At 43.7% G+C, this 18,359-nt stretch overlaps 1 protein-coding gene across 2 annotated transcripts in view; it reads right to left on the bottom strand.

Annotated features, from left to right (window-relative positions):
* Positions 1–584: 584 nt before the first annotated feature.
* LOC147026856 (dorsal root ganglia homeobox protein-like) overlaps positions 585–18,359 on the bottom strand; it is a 48,514-nt gene continuing 30,739 nt past the window's right edge. For both annotated transcript variants that reach the window (XM_085882706.1, XM_085882707.1), the window contains 3 exons: positions 10,761–10,933; positions 5,960–6,069; positions 585–2,652 (listed from right to left, as the gene is read on the bottom strand). In XM_085882706.1, coding sequence (XP_085738832.1) covers positions 2,279–2,652; positions 5,960–6,069; positions 10,761–10,933 — 657 coding nt within the window. In that variant the 3' untranslated portion in view covers positions 585–2,278. The remainder of the gene's footprint in view (positions 2,653–5,959; positions 6,070–10,760; positions 10,934–18,359) is intronic.

Raw genomic sequence — 18,359 nt, 5'->3', positions numbered from 1 at the left:
CACACACACACACACACACACACACACACACACACACACACACACCGTATTACCTGAGCTATATCAGCTTGCTACATACATATATATATATATATATATATATATATATATATATATATATATATATATATATATATATATATATATATATATATATACACACATACGTATATATGATTTATGATCACATCACACATATGATCACACACTGATCACATCATGTGCCTTCTGGTTGAATGGTTTATATGAGTGGGAACAATTGTCTGGATCGCAGACAGATGGTTGTTCTTTGCAGATTATGCGGTTTTACTGTGTGAGTTTGTGATGTCCATCACAAATGATATACAGTGCCTGTAGAAAGTCTACACCCCATTTCAAAATTTTAACCTTTTGTTGCCTTGTAGCCTGGAATTAAATTGCATTAAATCAGACTTTTTCCACCTTTATTTACACATCATAACCCACAACTTCCAAGTGAAAAACAAAATTCCACAAACTTCATAAAACTAATTGAAAATACAAAACTAGAATATGTTGGTTGGATAAGTATCCACTCCCCCCCCCCCTTATGATAGCAAGTGTAAATTAGCTCAGGTGTGACCAATCACTTTCAATCACAATTAAGGAGTTTACCACCAAAAGTCGAAAAGGAAGTTAAGCCCAAGCAGTCGATTTTAAGCATTATGCTGTGCTGATGATCTCTAACAAGGGTGAAATTTGTCTGCAGGTCTGCTCTTTCTCTTTTTGTGGTGTAATGAACTTCACCATTTAGGCTTAAATCATGCTGAGATGTCCTCGAAGGGTCAGACATTGATGGTGACGTCATGATATGCTGAGGTTGGAGAACTGATTTTTATCATCTTTTATTCCCAAATGTAAAACCACATCTCCCTGACTTAGGTATCCTATGATTTAAAATGGCAATGTGTCTGTGTGTCGTTTGACACTTCCTCACAAATCGTGAAGCAATGGCTGTGATGGGATGGGTTTGTTGTCTTACTAGATAAACTTTTGGGGGTCCACCACATACACACACACACACACACACACACACACACACACACACACACACACACACACGCACACTAGCCTCAGGGTATGCACACTTGCCTCTGGGCTGTCTAGCCTGGGTTTGAATCTCAAACCCCAGTTATAAACTATCATCCTGGTGTTTTACAGGCAGAGCATGGATGGCATCAATGTGCACACCATCCCTCAGATGGCTGGCAGACTGGGTATCCCATCTGCCAGCATTAGCTGGTAGATTCTATCTATCCTACTGTGTCCTTTGCAAAGAATAGGTGAGTTATCACCGGCACCTGGAATAAATTACAAATTTCTGCCTTGATGGCCTGCTGTGAAGGCAGCGGACGTCAAACCACCCAGCAGAACCCATAAGACGATAGTACATTGATGATGAGGATATCCTAACAGAAGGCAGTTGAGGTCACCAACAGCCATTGCAATGAGCCACGCAGTCTGTACGACACGAGGTACAAAAGAATGTTTCATTCTGAGTCAAGGAAAGTTTATTCCATGAACATTAGAGGATTTTTTGACAGGTTCATGGGAGTTCACAGGTATACGAGTCATGGAATGAACCAAAATTTGTCCAAACAAGTACCTGCCATAGTTTAGGGATGATAATCATTATATTAATATTAATAATAATAATAATAATAATAAATCAAATATGAGATAGGACAGTCACGTCTTGGGCTGTGCTTCGCAACATATGAAATCTTGCCCATTGTTGAGCAGGTTTCCATGGTATCATCCAAAGATCCACTAATCAACATCTTGTGCTTCATTCAACTCTCAGTATTCATACAATGCCTTCAATGCAGTTTTCCTTTTTTCCTTTTCTTTCTCTCACAATATGGCTATCATAAATTACAGGTATATCCTCAGAGGATACGATTATAGTGGCCCTCCAATATTACTCAGAAATGCAGTCTTAGTTTCAAGTCTTGCAGCAATAGATGACCTTGCAACTGGTGATCAAAAAGATCTGACAAAAGGACAGTTTGTTCCTTGTAAATTCCACTTGGGTAATGTTGGCCTAAACATGCTGCAGCAACTGATATCTTTCCTCCTCACCCTTCACTGCACAGGCAACTGAAAGGAAATTCCTGGACCGAATCCCAACTTGATCTTTCAAATGTGCTGGACAGGTAAATGGAAATATGGCAGGTAAAGTAGCCATGGACCATTTCTTTTCATCCTACTATGATGGCATGTCAGGCAATCATGACATTGTGTCTTGCCAAAAATTACATTACATCTCCTCTTGCCTCAAGTCCTCAGTTCCATTAGATGCAACGGTTGCGTCCGGCTCTACAGTGGTACCACAAGGTTGGGTCTGGGTTCCAGCAGATGTCAAGACACCTGGGTTTGTTGTCAGTCGAACTGGATGTAGACCAGTAGCAGTACGGATGTGTGATATTGGCGGTGGTGGTGCCAGGGTGGCCGGTGGCAGTAACCGCGCCGTATGTAGTAGGGCCGCGGCATGTTCTCGGGCACGCACCCGCAATGCGGCGAGGCTCGCGCCTCTTTGAGGACCGAGTGGAGGTGGTGGAGGCGGTCCATAGGTTGGCGGAAACAGAGCCAAACCCAGAGGATCTGGCACGCAGCAAGGACATAATAGGTTTCCTAGTGGTGTTGGAGGTGAGAAGGTGTTTGTCAGCATGTGTCTTTGGAGGACTTCATGTTATACAGTTGCACATCACATTCTACATGATGCAAGGAGAAACAAAAAAACACTAGAAGGGCACTTGGTAGAGCGCATACCTCCACCATGCAATGCCTAATCCACGAGAATATATCGGAACCAATACATTTTTGAAATATCATCCAACATATCGTTTTTGGCCCTATCTCTCAATGGTGAAGAATCACTTAAAAAATGATAGTATCTGGATCCAGATCTTCACCAAAATCTAATCAGTTCGTCCTTGTCACACACCCAACCTGTCCACAAAATTTCATCCAAATCCGTCCAAAACTATTTGAGATATCTTGCACACAGACAGATGAACAAACAGACAAACAAACAAGCAGTCATAGACTGGTACTTACGAAATCGTCAACTTGACCTCTGACCTTGTCTAATAAAAGCTGTCTCAAGAGAAGGTAGCGACGCAAACAAGAATTTTCTACGATGAATCTGCACCAAACCATCAAAAATCGTAACGTCGACCGAAGCAAAAATCTCCATTTCTCCACGCAATTATTTAAGATTATTTTATCAAAGTCACAAAACCGTAATATTCGGCCATCCACCAACAATCTTTACATAATCCGACGGCTTAGCAAGTCAGGCATGCGACGATATCCTTTATTGGGATAAAAAAATGAGTTTTAAGCACCATCTTTATCGAAAACACCATCAGCGCGCACACGGAAAACCTTTACGTGACTCAGCGACGCGTCTGCTCGAGCGCGCTGCACCACATGACGAGCCGTGACGCGGCGAGTGAAATATTTTTTATACAATCTTAAAACGTCTCCAAAACTTCTGATTTTTACCACAATTTCGACAACCGAGTGTTAAGCATCCTAAGCGATCGCAACAACCGAAGACAAAATTAAAATCGAAGTTACAACGAACTCGTAACATCGACCGAAGCAAAAATACTCCATTTCTCCACATGAATGTACGGAATTATGTTTGACCTCACTGTGACCTTGACCTTTGACCGATTTTGACCAAAATTTAATCGGCGCTAGCCATCACCCTCCTGAATCACGTGGTGTAATTTGACATTGGAAGCTTCTTCCGTTCTCGAGTTATCGTGCCTACAAACAAACACACAAACACACCAACAGAGGACGGAAGTCATCAATATACTTACAAAATCTTTAGATTTCGTAAGTAACAAGAAGACATGCAGAGCACGATACTTGCAAAGTGCATAAAACATATTTCACCTCAAAAACAATTGGTTAATTTAATTCAGTGACCTGAAATATAAATCCTCTTCAAATTTCAAGTCAATCGGATAAAAATTGAGGATTTTAGAAAATTTGGCCCAAATTGGCCTATTTTGGCCTATGTTTACCTCAAAATTAATACGTGGTGAATTCAGTGACGATATGCGAATGCTCTTCAAATTTCAAGTTAATCGGAAGAAAATTAAGGATTTTAGAAATCTAGTCCGTGTTAACCTTTTGGCTTATGGTGACCTCAAAACTAATAGGTGGTTGAATTCAGTGACCTGATATGTAAATGGTCTTCAAATATCAAGTCAATAGGGTGAAAATTGAGGATTTTATAAAATTTGGCCCAAATTGGCCTTTTGGCCAATGTTGATCTCAAAACTAATAGGTGCTTGAATTCAGTGACCTGATATGTAAATGGTCTTCAAATTTCAAGTCAATCAGATGAAAATTGAGGATTTTAGAAATACCACCTTAGTTGTTGATCTTTGGCCTACGTTAACCTTTTGACCTCAAAAACAACAAGCTTCTTCCCTATGACAAACTCTACCATGCAGTGAAGTTTCGTAAAGATCGGTTTAAAACTGTGACCTGCAGGTAATTAAACAGACAGACAAAATTGACTGACCAATATACTTGTAAAATCTTCGATTTTGCAGGTAATAAACAAACAGAAAGGGGTGAAAACATAACCTCCTTCACCTTCGGTGGGGGAGGAAACTAGAGAGTTCATTCATGATGCAAGGAGAAAAATCTGATAACCCATCCAGTGTTCAAGTTTATACAGCACTTCAAGTTTAACAAAATAATGATTTAAACACCTGTTAAAAAATAAATCTGGAAGTTTAGTGCTATTCAAGAAGTCCCGAAGCAGTCTCGAACACCACCGTTATACACTAACCCCATTGAACTTTTGTTTAAATTGAGGGACTGTATAGTACTGCAAAACTGGAGGTTCTTGGAAGTATTATGACAGGCAATTTGTGTTCTACCTTGTTTGAGTATATAATTAAATTTAAATAAAACAAAGATTGCAAAACTTGTTTCAATTGCAAAATTGCAAAATAAATGAATTCCAAGTTTCACTGTCATTTTCCGCAGTGTTTGTTGCATCACCCGATATCACACATTAAACATTACATTCGTTTTTCGTGCTTGTTGTTTGTGTCCTCTATGATATCCTTATAAAAACAGCTCGCCTTCCTGTTTGGAATGATTTTCCATTTTGTTTGGCCATCAGGCAGGCAGACAGACAGTTAAAATATGATCTCGCTCCTCTCCGCGCACGTGCAGTTGGGACGACTTCAAAGCCAAAGTAAGGTTAAAACGAAAGACTCGTCTTCCTATTCATGTTCTGATTTATGTTCCAAATATAACATTCGATTTCAATGAGTTGTTCCTCAATCATAGTCTCACAATCATAAACTAAACATTAGACGGACGAACGTGAACTCGTTCCTTAACCCCGCTTTTTGCTTCGCGTGCGTGGGGTAATTAACAAATTCTTTTTAGTCCCACATCTCGTGTACCTCAAAAACATAGAATTGTATCCAGTATCCAAAATCATGTATCCAAAAAACATGCCTCATGTGATTGTATCCAGTGGATGTTACAACCTTGAACTGCATTAATTTATCAAGTACGGAAGTATGGCAGAAATGTTGCCTCATCCACCTGCTCCCAAATGGACAGTGTATGCATCTGTTCTAACAACAACCTCCACCAACACTGCACACATGTTATAAGTACACAGCCCATAACCTACCATTGTGCATCTATTTGCTTATTCATCTGTATATTGTTTTGTTTTTTTGACGTCATTGTTCTCACAACATGTAGAATCTGCTCTTGTACTCAGAGATGTCTCTATGTTCATGACGAGTTCAAGATTGTCCTCGAGCAAAGATATATGTTGAGTGTAATACTCTACGGTTTGGAACCTAAAACGATCTGCGACTTCATCCATTGTAAAATAAACGTGTCCCAAAACCATCTATGACTTGACTGTGGAATAAAGTACCTTTGGTCGAGTGGGAGAGTGCATGAGCATATGATGCAGACGTGAGCGCAAGCATCGCTGGGAAGCACGCAGGCGACGACAGTGCAGTTGGTCCAAATGCCAGGCGGGGGCTGAATGTGGGACAAAAAGAAAGGACAGAGATGACACACTTGCGTATAAATCCCATATGACACATTCACATGAAAAACAGCCAGGTCATTGGCATTTCCAGGGAAAAATAGCTCGGCCATTTTGTGTCACCGGCTTCAGAGGTGTATAGAGAAAGGAAAATGTATGAGATAAAGTGGAAAGAAAGATTGCAATGTTGGTGGGAGATAATTTTGAGAGATGGAAGACATTGCCGATTATTTGAGAGTTCATATTGGAATTATGTAATTGGCAAGAGTAGGCCATTGTGTGCCGGCTTATTGCAGGCTAAATTCCAAATTCCTGTCCTAACACGTTGTCTGCAACTTTGCAGAGCCAGAGTCACATGGAGGCTTTACTTCTAAAATCCACATTACGGATGCAGTGATAGAACTTGAGGACCTCAAGGGAGAAGTGCTGATGTTTAAGTCACGAAGAGCCAGTACCGCTCTAAACGGTATGCAGGTACAACTTCTTTTCTCAGCAATATTTCTTATTTTATAAAGACCATTTGTTATACATCGTTCACAAAAATCTTGAAACTATGTAAATTTTTACGTGGAGATTTCTAATCGTTGAATATGGAGTTCACTTCTTCAAAATACGAGGATGGAGAAAGAAGAGAGAAGGAGAAGGATAATTTACTCCTGTTTGACTGCTTAGTTTTCCATAATAAGTAACATTTGTGAACTTTGTTCACATTCCACATGACAGTGTCTCAATGTGTAACACAATTCAAGAGGAATAGAGTAAGCATGGTGTTGGCTTAGTGGTTAAGGTGACTGGCTTGGGATCTTCGGGACCTGGGTTTCGAGCTCCATTGGCCACTGAATTAACATCAGGTGGAGTTGACAGCCTGTCATCATTCCGAGGTCAGCAAAATGAGTATCAGCATTTCGGTATAGGGGCACGGCATCAGCGGCATCGTCGCGCCCCAACAAAATGATAGCTACCCGGCAGCCAAGCTGCCATACGCAACAACAAGAAGAGGAATAGAGTTGAACCCACTGGAAAAACCACGGAAGAACCACACGAACTTTGCCTTTTGGGGCAAATCCTGCATCATTCTTCTTCCTCGTCTGTTGGCATTGCAGTCTCATATCAGAATCACATGCCAAAGGTCACCATATGCCATGACCCTGGATGTTACAGGTCCAGATGATGTTACTGGATGTTGATTACACGTCGGTTTGGAACAATGGACAAGAATGCACCACACGATGTATAGAAAGAGCTCACAGCATCTCTGGTCTGTGCGCAAGATTACACTTCGTTTGATTAGATTACATTTGATTCAGAAATATCAAATCCTATAATGTAATTTAAAACTGCAAATCCACTGCAAACAATAGCTTCTCGATCTCCTTTAACAAAATCACAATCGAGCATAATCCTCAGATTTTATGACGTTCCCCAATGTGTTCCAAAGGCAAGGAATTAGAAACGTGTAATGGGATCTCCTAATGGATCTTAGAGGGTAGCATTATTGGTGAGATGTGGAGGAACAACTTGTTGTGATGACTTCATTGTGGGATTACAAAGAACTGATAGAGCACTAAAAGAACAAACCGACAGTTGTAAAAAAAAAAAAAGGAGTCATTTGTGTCGTGCTCTTTTTATCTGAGAAACCCTGGGACGTTGACAAGGCCTCAGAATTCTGATCATCTGGGATACATCTGCGGCTTCGTTGGGCGGCCATGATGCAAACGCTTTGGTTCTGTCACACTTCCCTCTCCGTACAAGGTGGGACAAGCTGTATTTCACGACACGGCGCTCGGACTCCTTGAAATATTCATGATTCCTCGCTTCGGCCAGCGGCCGCGATAGAGTGCGGGCACGGCTCGCAAAGCCAACGAACCTACACTTCACATGAATGGGCAATTCATCCATTCATTACCGGAGGCACTGGTGAAGGCCGAAGGGCTGATGGGATGGCTTTGTGGCCGCAAACCCGGAGCCTTTGGGAACGCCGATGCATCTGCCAGGCCTTTGGGGATGCATTAGGATGTGGTGAATGCTTAGGCTCAGGCCTGTGCGGCCTGGTGGAGGTAGTGGTTTAGAAGGATATGAAGGAAGGGTGCATGGGGAAGGAGAGTTGGGCAGCGCGCGAACGACCTCTAAAAGTATGACTTCCCAAACATGCTTGCTCTCTATGATAAAGACCGGTCTTTGCCTTGCCCTAAGTGCATGGCGGATTGGTCACCTCTCAACTCGCCACCATCTTGACAACGTGCCTGCTTGAAGTTGTCATTAGGATGTGGTGAATGCTTAGGCTCAGGCCTGTGCGGCCTGGTGGAGGTAGTGGTTTAGAAGGATATGAAGGAAGGGTGCATGGGGGAAGGAGAGTCGGGCAGCGCTCGAACGACCTCTAAAAGTATGACTTCCCAAACATGCTTGCTCTCCATGATAAAGAATGGTCTTTGCCTTGCCCTAAGACCCCAAGTTCATGGCGAATTGGCCACCTCTCAACTCGCCGCCACCATCTGGACAAGGTGCCTGCTTGAAGTTGTCATTAGGATCTTGAATTCTTATGTCACTGTCATGTTGGTAATGAGAACCAATTTGCAAGCATCAACATAAATTAATTATGAATGCTGCACGACTATAACCCGTGATGAATTTTAAGGTTATTAATATCTCAATTATTGTGCTGCTTGGAATATTGTAAACGTCATTATCGTTTTGCCAGCCTGTACTAGAGCAAGCTGTGCAGCTGTTCGCTTCGGGCCCAGGAGGAAGGCATCACATATCAATGCATGCTTTACAAATGTACAATGCCATTAACATTATCCACATGAGACCATCTATTTATTACGTATGCAAATACGGTGGAATTGTTTTTTTGATTCAACCCCTCCACACCCCCCCCATGTTCCCCACTTTCACACTTCCTTCCCACCATCACACTCCCTACATATCCCTCCCCCCCCTCTTCACTCCAATCTCCTACCAAATCTGTTTCCATTCTCTTCCTGCTCTTCTCACATTTTTCCTACCCTCATTTCTCTCTCCCATTATCCTCCATGTTTTCCTTTTCTCAATTTGGAGTACTGATGGAGTATTGCTCTCCCCTTTCGGCTCACACCCGCTGCCTCGCACCTTGCTCAGCTTGATGCTGCGGAAACCAAGGCCTTCAAGATCTTGCACCCTCTGCTCTCCCTCATGTTTCAGCTGGGCGCTCAAGGTCTGCGAACAACTCTCTCTTGGTGAAACTCCAAAAAAATGCAGAATCGCACTCATTTTTTTTCGTCTTTTCTCCCGCCTGTGGAACCAACTTCCACATTCTCTTCAAACTCATTCGTCCCTCAAGGTTTTCAAGTCAACTGTTCACCACCATCTCAAATGATCCCCCATACAAAACCATGATCTTTTCTACCCCCATTAACCAAGCCCACCTCTTTCCAACTTTCCTGTCTTGCTTTCTGAGACTTTGCTTCTGTACCCATCATATGCGCCCCCCCTGTGTTCTCCTGTAGTCCTCGTTCTTCCTCATAAACCTAATCTTCAAAAAGTTTTATAAACTCAAAAGTTTCCATATTAAAGTGTCCCTCCTTCTCTCACCCACGCTCTCCGGAATTAGACAACTCGCAAGGAGGCAGGTTGGCTTCTTCGACTGGGTTCGAGAAATCCTGCTCAACTTAAAGGTAATACGGTCACAGGTAAGAAAACTTTTCCGAATAATCGAATAATCCAAGATGAATCCGAGATAAATGTTGAGTGCCTTGAGATTTCCTTGCATGTCGAGCAATTTATTAGGGCTGTAATATGAAGAAAATGGAGTTATGAAGTCCGTCGGAACGCCTGGGATAAGGACCAAATTTTTTCCAACGGAGGAAAAAGAGCACACTCGGTTTTTTTTGCCACTCTCGACCGAGGGATGGGTTGCAATGCTGGCTAATTCATTTAGATCCCGTCGCTTTGACACCTAACCTGTTTAAACAGGCCACTAGAGTTGATGGTGCTACGTGATGCGACGATATTATCGCTCGTTCATTCAGAAAACACAAGCCTACTGGAAAGAACAGGTGGGCTAGTGTGTCTGTACACCTGCATGCATCTATTTGCGTGTGGCAGCTTGGCTGCCGGGTAGCCATCGTTTTGTTGGAGCGTGACTATGCCGCTGATGCTGTGCCCCTCCACCAGTACACTGGTACTCATTTCGCCAACCTCAGAAGGATGACAGGCTGAGTCAACCACCTGGTATATTAATTCAGCGGCCAACTTTCTGATGAATCAGGAAATTCCGTTTGTCAACTGGCGGATCTTTCTTGGCTTGTGTAACTTTTTACCATTCCTAAAAGTGAAAGGGGGCACTAAAGGAAAACTATATGCTGTCGATTATTCAACTTCCATCGAGGGAAAGCGCGAAAGAATCTTCAGCACAAGATGCCCCGGCGGTTGGTAGGACAGTCTTCCGTCGCATGAACTTTCTACTCGTGTCTAATTTATCGAAGGTGAGGATTCCATCACAAAATTATGGCATTTAGAGGATTCAGGTTCTTGAGATACCCAAGTCGAGTCAGGGTGTGGAATGCTCAATGCGTTTGTGGTCTTCAAGCCCCGAGACGATCAAATTTTCTTACAAGGTAATCTTCGCTGTAAGGATTAGGAGTACATTTGTACAAGGTAAATGAACAATGATCACACACAGCACAATTGAAGGCCAGGTCATCACCTAGAAAGAGGAGTCAGCGCTTCCTTTCGGGGACGAGGAGGCTCGGGTGTTGGAGATCGCGGTTTCGATGCAGTCGCATTGTTTTCGGCGGCTGGACTTTCTTTGCCTTCATCAGAGTCTGCGTTACCCCGCTCCATCTTGCGCCACTTTGCTCTTCGGTTCTGAAACCATACCTGCCAGGTATGAAAATGAGAAAAAAAGAAAAGAAAAAAATGGAGTATGGATATTGCTTGGCTGCATGTATAACGACAAGGGTTATTGAGTTTTCTCGACAAACTTTCATTAACCAGAATGCAATACCATACCGTGTAAAGGTGTGCACAGCGTAATATGTAGGAACTAAAGTGAACGCGTCTGCACAACGTCGTTCATCTAATTTTATTACAAAACATCACGCAAGCAGTTTTGCAGAACCCTGCAGCCTCAAAGCGGACATGAATGCTGGTTCCTATGGAACATGCAATACCGTAGAAAACCGGACCTGCAGGATAGCCTCGTGCTACATGCACACTGGCATCTGAGCTGTCAAGCCTGGATTTGAATCCCGACCCAGTGAAAAACTATCACCCTGGAGTTTCTCAGACAGGGTAATTCATCAATGTGTGTGCCGTCCTTCGGATGGATGTTAAGTCGGGAGTTCCGTCTGCGAGCATTAAACATGCAGTGGATGTTAAGGATCCCAATGTGTTCTCCGCGAAGAGTAGGCGAGTTATTGACAGCACAACTTCAGTCCGGATCTGCAAAGGTCCACCGTAGTACGTAGCAAGCTCATTGGCGACAAGGCGCTCGCACCGGGGAGATCTACCCAACTTGCATTCTTTAAAGCTTCTGCAGAGAATATACTCTTATATGGATCAGAGACATGGACCATGAAGGAGGCCCTGCAGGACCTGGCACATATACTCGGTTTCTTATGAGAGTTCAGAACATCAGCTGGCGGGTACCACAGAACAAAAGCAGAGATCTACGGAGACATAGCACCCATTTCTACCATTGCAGGTCGTCGCGGAACACGTTTCGCTGGTCACTGTTTCCGCGCCAAGGACCAAATTATATCTGACGTGATCTGCTTGAGATTGCCTTGCCAAACCAGAGGAAGAAGGCCACTGAACTACATCGACCGCGTAGCAAGGGATATCCAGCATGACATAGCGGACATGCAGACACCGACGATGGACAAGAGACTCATGGCACGACATTGTGAACTCCATCTCGGATGTGTCCGCTGAATAGTAGTGGGGGAGCACAGTGTACACGTCGAAAAGCCTCCTTACAGAGTTTTCGCTCCGTGTCCGTGCAGAAATTCGCACGGAATCTTCGGGTTGCGGCCATGCGCGTGCTTTTCTGCTTTAAATGCATTTTTCATTTAAAACTCATTTAGAGATGCAGCGATTTAAACTAATTTTGTAGAAAAATAGAGGGCTGCAAAGGAGGCTGTTATTAGGTTAGTGCTGTGTTGGACTATAATTTCTGGATTGGATTTCTGCCAGACGCCTTCACTGCTCATGTCGCGGAGAATTCTGTGAGCATTTCGAAATCAAATTAACCCCTCAACTCACCCACCTCTCCTTCTCGTCACCTCTTGCCTACTCAAAAAAAAATAAAAGAAAAAGAAATCACTTACAGTGTTTCCATGCTGCCTATTAATGGAAGGAATTTGCTTACTCCTCTGTAAACATTATCTCAAGCTTTGATTTGGAAATTGGACGGAAAAACGATGCACATCGAGCAAAAGGGTATCAGAAGACTTGTACTCTTATCCATAATACAAATCGTTTAAAATGTGACAAAGTGGGAAAGGTTAATTGTACAAAAACATATTTACTCACTACTACTACTCCTCCTCTACATCTTTCATGGATCCCAATTGTTCCCACCTTCTTGTGGAGTTGTGTGTGTGTGTGTGGGGGGGGGGAACCTTTTTAACCCGAGTCCTTCACGAACCAGCTAGCCAGGCCTGATGTTCAACTGAAGGTGACAGGAATTTGTAGTTTGTTCAGTGTATCGGCGACAACTCGCCGACACTTCACGGAAGGCACCCTGGGATCTTTAATCCGTACCAATGACCAGTGCAAGCAGATGGGTCCTCCAGCTTCACGTCCATTCAAGGGATGGTGCACACCTTGATGCCTCGCCTGGCGTGCAAAACACCAGGACGACAATTTATAGCTGTAGTGGGGAAACTTAGCTAAATATCGCATAACAATTGTGCATTTTGTGAGGAAAGCACCAAATTTGGCACACTAGTAGCCAATCATATCATGAACAGATTTGGATATTGGGCCATCTCAAATTCAGCCGCTGATGGCTGTGGCAGCCATTTTCCACTGCCATCAAAAATTTTGAGATGGCCCAATATCCAAATCTGTTCATAATATCATAGGCTACTAGTGTGCCAAATTTGGTGCTTTCCTCACAAAATGCACAATTGTGATGCTAAGTTGCCCCACGACTGGGTCAGGATTCAAGCCTGGGTTAGGCAGCGCGGAGGCGAGTGCTTGTGCCTCTAAGATATTGACATATACATATATGTACATATACCTGTAACTCAATAGCATGGATTCCAGCAGAGTCGGGGCCCTTAGACACACGTTCACCATTACTCATCCTGGCATAACTTTCAAATTATGACATCACTCCAGAAAGAAACAGTGGGTTATTCCTCAGATTAAATGTAAACAATGTCCATATCAGTGTCCATGTTATCTTTGCTCAGGAAGGCAATTTTTGGGGAGTCTTTGGCTTGAGCTAACACCAAGCATCGAGCCCTTAAGTCATTATCAGTCATTGCTTTCTCACCAGCCACCAAGATATTTATTTTCCACCATTAGCTTCTGGCAATTAACGTTTTCGTTACTGCCTGGCCCACCCCGTCATCTGTCACCAGCCATGTTTGTTCAACTGCCCAGCTAATCACCACTTTTAGGATGAAGCTCCTCATGATTGCATGCAGTTTTCAAGTTAGTGTGGTCCTCTCCCCCATGACAACTCCTTCGTGTGCTCCAAAGGAACTGTAGGGGTGGATAACAGTTTTAAATGTGGAATTTGATTCTAATGGAGGGAGGTGGATTGGGAGGGGGGCACAAAGCCATATTAATCCAACTTGGAATTTCATTTTAGAGTCTTTCCTCCGCGCTCAGAAAACCTCTCTGATGTAATTATTTAAGCTGACACCTTACCAGTGACCTTTTTTTTGTCCTTCGATGAATCCCCATGCTTACTAGCCTCTGCACCTGCTGCGGTGAGCTCGGGCCCATTCGGTGGAAATTTCTGCAAGTTCGAGGACATTACTGCTCCGCAGTAGATCCTAGCATGACAGCACTGGAGCACCGACTTACAGCGTGTCCATCTGTGTCTTCGGACTTCCAGTGCAGTCTCTCTGTCTGTCCATCCTCCTGGCAATGAGGTAGCTATAGTCAATGAGGAACTGCCTTTACCATCTTACCGATCAGTCTTTTTTGTCCTCGTACCTGGATTTACGGACTTCTCCATTGTGCGCGCTGACCTTCAGTCCTGTAGATACTTTTACTCTTCTCTCGTTTTATTCTGCCCCGTTCTGTTTCTCCTGTTGCTCATTATTACATGTATGCTTGTTATCAATTAGCTTATATTTTGCGTCACTATTACAATTTCCCTTTATATAAAAAGAAATGGTAACATCCCTTTATATTATGGGATGTTACCATTTCTATAGAAACCTATTAGACCACTAATATGTCCTGCTGCCATTGTTTTGTTTTTTTTCTTTATTGCCTTGTTTGCCTATTCTTATGGATAACAAATATACCATCAGAGATGGGGAATCCCCCGCCATTGAAACATTTATTTCAAATGCCGCCACAGTCGGCCATATTGGATCCGGCCACGTCCAAAATCAATAGGGTTCTTCCTTTTCAGGTGGTACATGTGTGACCCAAATTTCAAATCGATATGGCGAACAGTTTATGAGTTATCGCACTCACAGCTATAAATGTTGACGCCCGGATGGACGGCCGGACGGACAGCCGGATGACCTGGGTGACAACAATATCCCCCTTCCGCCACGCGGGGATAATAAACTACAAGCAATTTTTGTGGTGTGGCACACGAACTACAAATATTATAACTAATTACCATTACTTTAATGCCCCAATTATTCCCACTTTCTTGTTGGGTCAGGCCAGTGAAAGTCTTTGACCCAAGTCTTTCACAAACTGGCTGACAAAATCAGACGTTCGACTGAAGGTGGCAGCAATTTGTGATTTGTTCAGTTTCCTGGCGATAAATCGTCCACTCTTCATACAAGACACCAAACAATATTTAAGGTCCACCAACGACCAGGACGGATCTTCCGGCTCAATGTCCAGCCAAGAGCGGGCACGCGCCTTGATGCCTCGGCTGGCATGCTAAACACCAGGATGGCAGTTTGTAGCTGGATCGGGTTTCAAACCCAGGCTAGACGGCTCAGAGGCGAGTGCACATACTTCTAAGATATCATGCCAGGCATAACTTTATCATACAGATAATAAACGAAATTTAATTATCGATATCTACTCTGAACTTGTTCGGATCAAAATTACACGTGGAATTAAGCCCATCGACATAACCTGACCACTTCCAAGACAACAGGTAATTTCATCCGAATGAAAAAACAATGGCCTTTTTGAATTGCTTCCCGACTTGTACAACTAGTGTTGCAAAAATAATGAATAATGAAAACTGTGCTCGCATTGTGTACAACATCTTTTTTAACGTTTCATCACTGTAATATAAAAGTACACTGCTTACATGGAAATTTCAGTTCCATAGCTCACCTTGAGTCTTGAACAACCCGAGCAATTTGTCAGGAACTCATTCACTAGTAAATAATAGCTCACAAATTACCAAACCTGGTTGGTCATTATCAATCAACAAGTGAATATAAACAGAAGGGCTGGCAGGATGGTCTTGAGGTACGCACACTCGCTTTAAGTTGTCTAGCCTGGGTTTGAATCCCGAACCAGGTAAAAACTGCCATCCCAATGTCTCAGAGGCAGGGTGAGGCATCAATGTGTGTCCCTCGGATGGACGTTAGGCTGGGTGTCCCCTCTGCGAGCATTATTCAGTAAATGTTAGAGATTGCTCGGTTGGTGTCGTTCGCGAACAGTTGGCGAAATATCGCTGAGACTTGAACAAATCACAAATTCCTGCCCAAATCACCTTCAGTCGAACGTCAAGCCTGGCCAACCGTTTCATAAAACACTTGGGTCAGAAACGTTCCCTGGACCACCGCACGAGGTGTGAATCTTTGGGGCTGTTAAAGAGGTAGAGAAGGGGGAAACGACGATAAACTCAGGAATTGGACACGATTAAGCAATGGATTTCATTGTGTTTAAGAACAACGTGGAACAGCATCAAATGTCAAGAGGACACCCATACTTGTAAAGGTCTCCTTGTTTGAGAAATTGGAAAAAATGAAAGCTGAAACCTAGAGTTGGATGCTATGTGAGACTTGTGAGTTGAATGGATGGCCCTTGAAATGAAAGGCCACGTGAAGCGCTGGAGATTTTAATAGCCCAATGGCCCTCCTAATCCATGGCAGTGTCGACGACGATTAGAAACCAAGAGATTCGACCTCTTGTAAGGCTTCGCACATGGCAAACGCAGTCGATCACAAATCACGAATCACGAAACATGTCTCCCAACAACATTGTCCACTCCCATCCAGGGTATCGTGCTCCGTGTGACATCTGTAGTCCACAGCTTGAGACTGGGAGGAACATTAGGCATTTCGTTTCACCAACAACATCTTAACCGTGGGAGCAATGTGCAAGGGACGCTCTCGGGAGCCTTCAGGCCTCGAAGAAAACCCTGTCCGGAGGGTCCCTACTCTCAATTACCAGCACATACGTTTGAATCCCGGGGAGCGGGTGGCGCGAGACCGTGCGCAGTAACCGCGTTACGCACACTCTCTGCCGGAGCACGGATCCCGCACCGATTACATTAGTCCCGAGCCCGTCCGGGTCGCTCACACCCACGCCGCATCGTAACGTCGTTAAAGCACCGGTGAAGGGCTTAAGGCGAGGCGCAATCGCGTTACGGTCTCCGCTGTAGATCAGTTCATCCACCCCCAGCTCCAGCGCGCTCCTGCGAAGCAATTTTGGGGTGTAACGCGATTTGCCTTGTCAATGGCTCCCGTTATCACGTTTGTCTGTCGGTCCGAACGCGTGAATGAGCAGATTCTTCAAATCCCTCCAGTCCCGTGCAAGGGGATTCACACTATGCTGATGTCCCCTCTCCCCAGCACCCCGCCAGGGAGTGACGTGACGGAGAGAGAGTGACTGATGGGATTGCCCGGCCTGCAGTCTGCACAGTCCAAGATGACCCGCTGAATAGTCCAAGACGGCAGTTTGCGGCAGTTTGCATCGCCTTGGTTACACGGGACGAGGTGCCGAAGTGAATGAAGGTTTCCGTGATGGAGCTCGATTCATGGATACAAGGTGGACGTTAAGCCGGAAAGGATGAAGATCGAAAGATCATGACGTCGCAAAAGTACAAGAAAGAAATCGAAAATGATTCACAGTTTTTCAGAACTCGGACCAAGACCTTGATTCCAATATGTAAAAAAGCGTAAAAACATTAAAAAAAAAACATTTTTAGGGGGGTTTTTAGGGGCCATCACCCTATAAATTAGAACGCCATTCGGTCGAGTGCATACCTCCGCCAGGGTGAACAGTTTCGGTTTTGTATCCGACTGATAGGCCAGATCAGGATCTGGATGTTCACCAAAAATCGAATCAATTCGTTCTTGTTACACACCCAACTTGTCCACCAAGTTACGTCCAAATCCATTCATAACTTTTTGAGATATCCTGTTCACAGACAGACAGACGGGTGAAAACATATCCTCCATCCACCTAAGATGGCGGAGTTAATTACAGAAAGAGGGACCAAGTGTTGGAGGGGTTGGTGGAGTTAAATATTGAGAAAAATCTATTTGAGAAAAGGAAGAGAGGGATGAGGATAGGGAAGGGAATGTAAGTAGATAAGTTAGCAAAAGAGAATGTAAGAAGATAGTGCATAGTGAATGTATCGAAAGAATATAGGTAAGAGAAGGGAACGTCCGAAGATAAGTAAGAGAAGTGACTGTGGGAAGATATAGGAGAAGAAAAGGAATGGTACATAGCAGGGAGGAAAAATGGAATGGAAGAGGACAGGGATGGAAAGGAGAGAACAGTATTTGGGAATGTGAAGGAGAGAACGGATAGATTGGGATGTTAAAATACTAGGAATAGACAAAAACAGATAAATGGGATAAACATGGGGAAAAGGAGAGAAGGGGAGGGGGTAGGGGGGGATGTGTATATAAAAAAAGCTTTGACACTTCACGCATGTGATATATACAGACGGTCCTGATGGCCTTTTAAACCATGCCTTCCTACCTGCACTCAGAAGTCGTAAAAACCTCATGCTATATCAAGCAGCAAATGTTGTGTACAGACTGTAAACAGTTCAGGTTTTTCAATCAAATGCAATCTTTTGGACTAACCTGCATATCAAAGGTATGAATGTATGTTCAATGTCGCGGAAATGGTCCTCCAAGGATCAACGATAAGCCATCTTGCGAACGTTTTAATAATC

Source organism: Eptatretus burgeri, chromosome 5 (genome assembly GCF_056783735.1).
Source record: "Eptatretus burgeri isolate ZD-2024b chromosome 5, Ebu_testis_v1, whole genome shotgun sequence".
NCBI classification, from domain to species: domain Eukaryota; kingdom Metazoa; phylum Chordata; class Myxini; order Myxiniformes; family Myxinidae; genus Eptatretus; species Eptatretus burgeri.
Note: the sequence above shows the minus strand (reverse complement) of the source record. Positions and strands in the feature narration are given on the sequence as shown.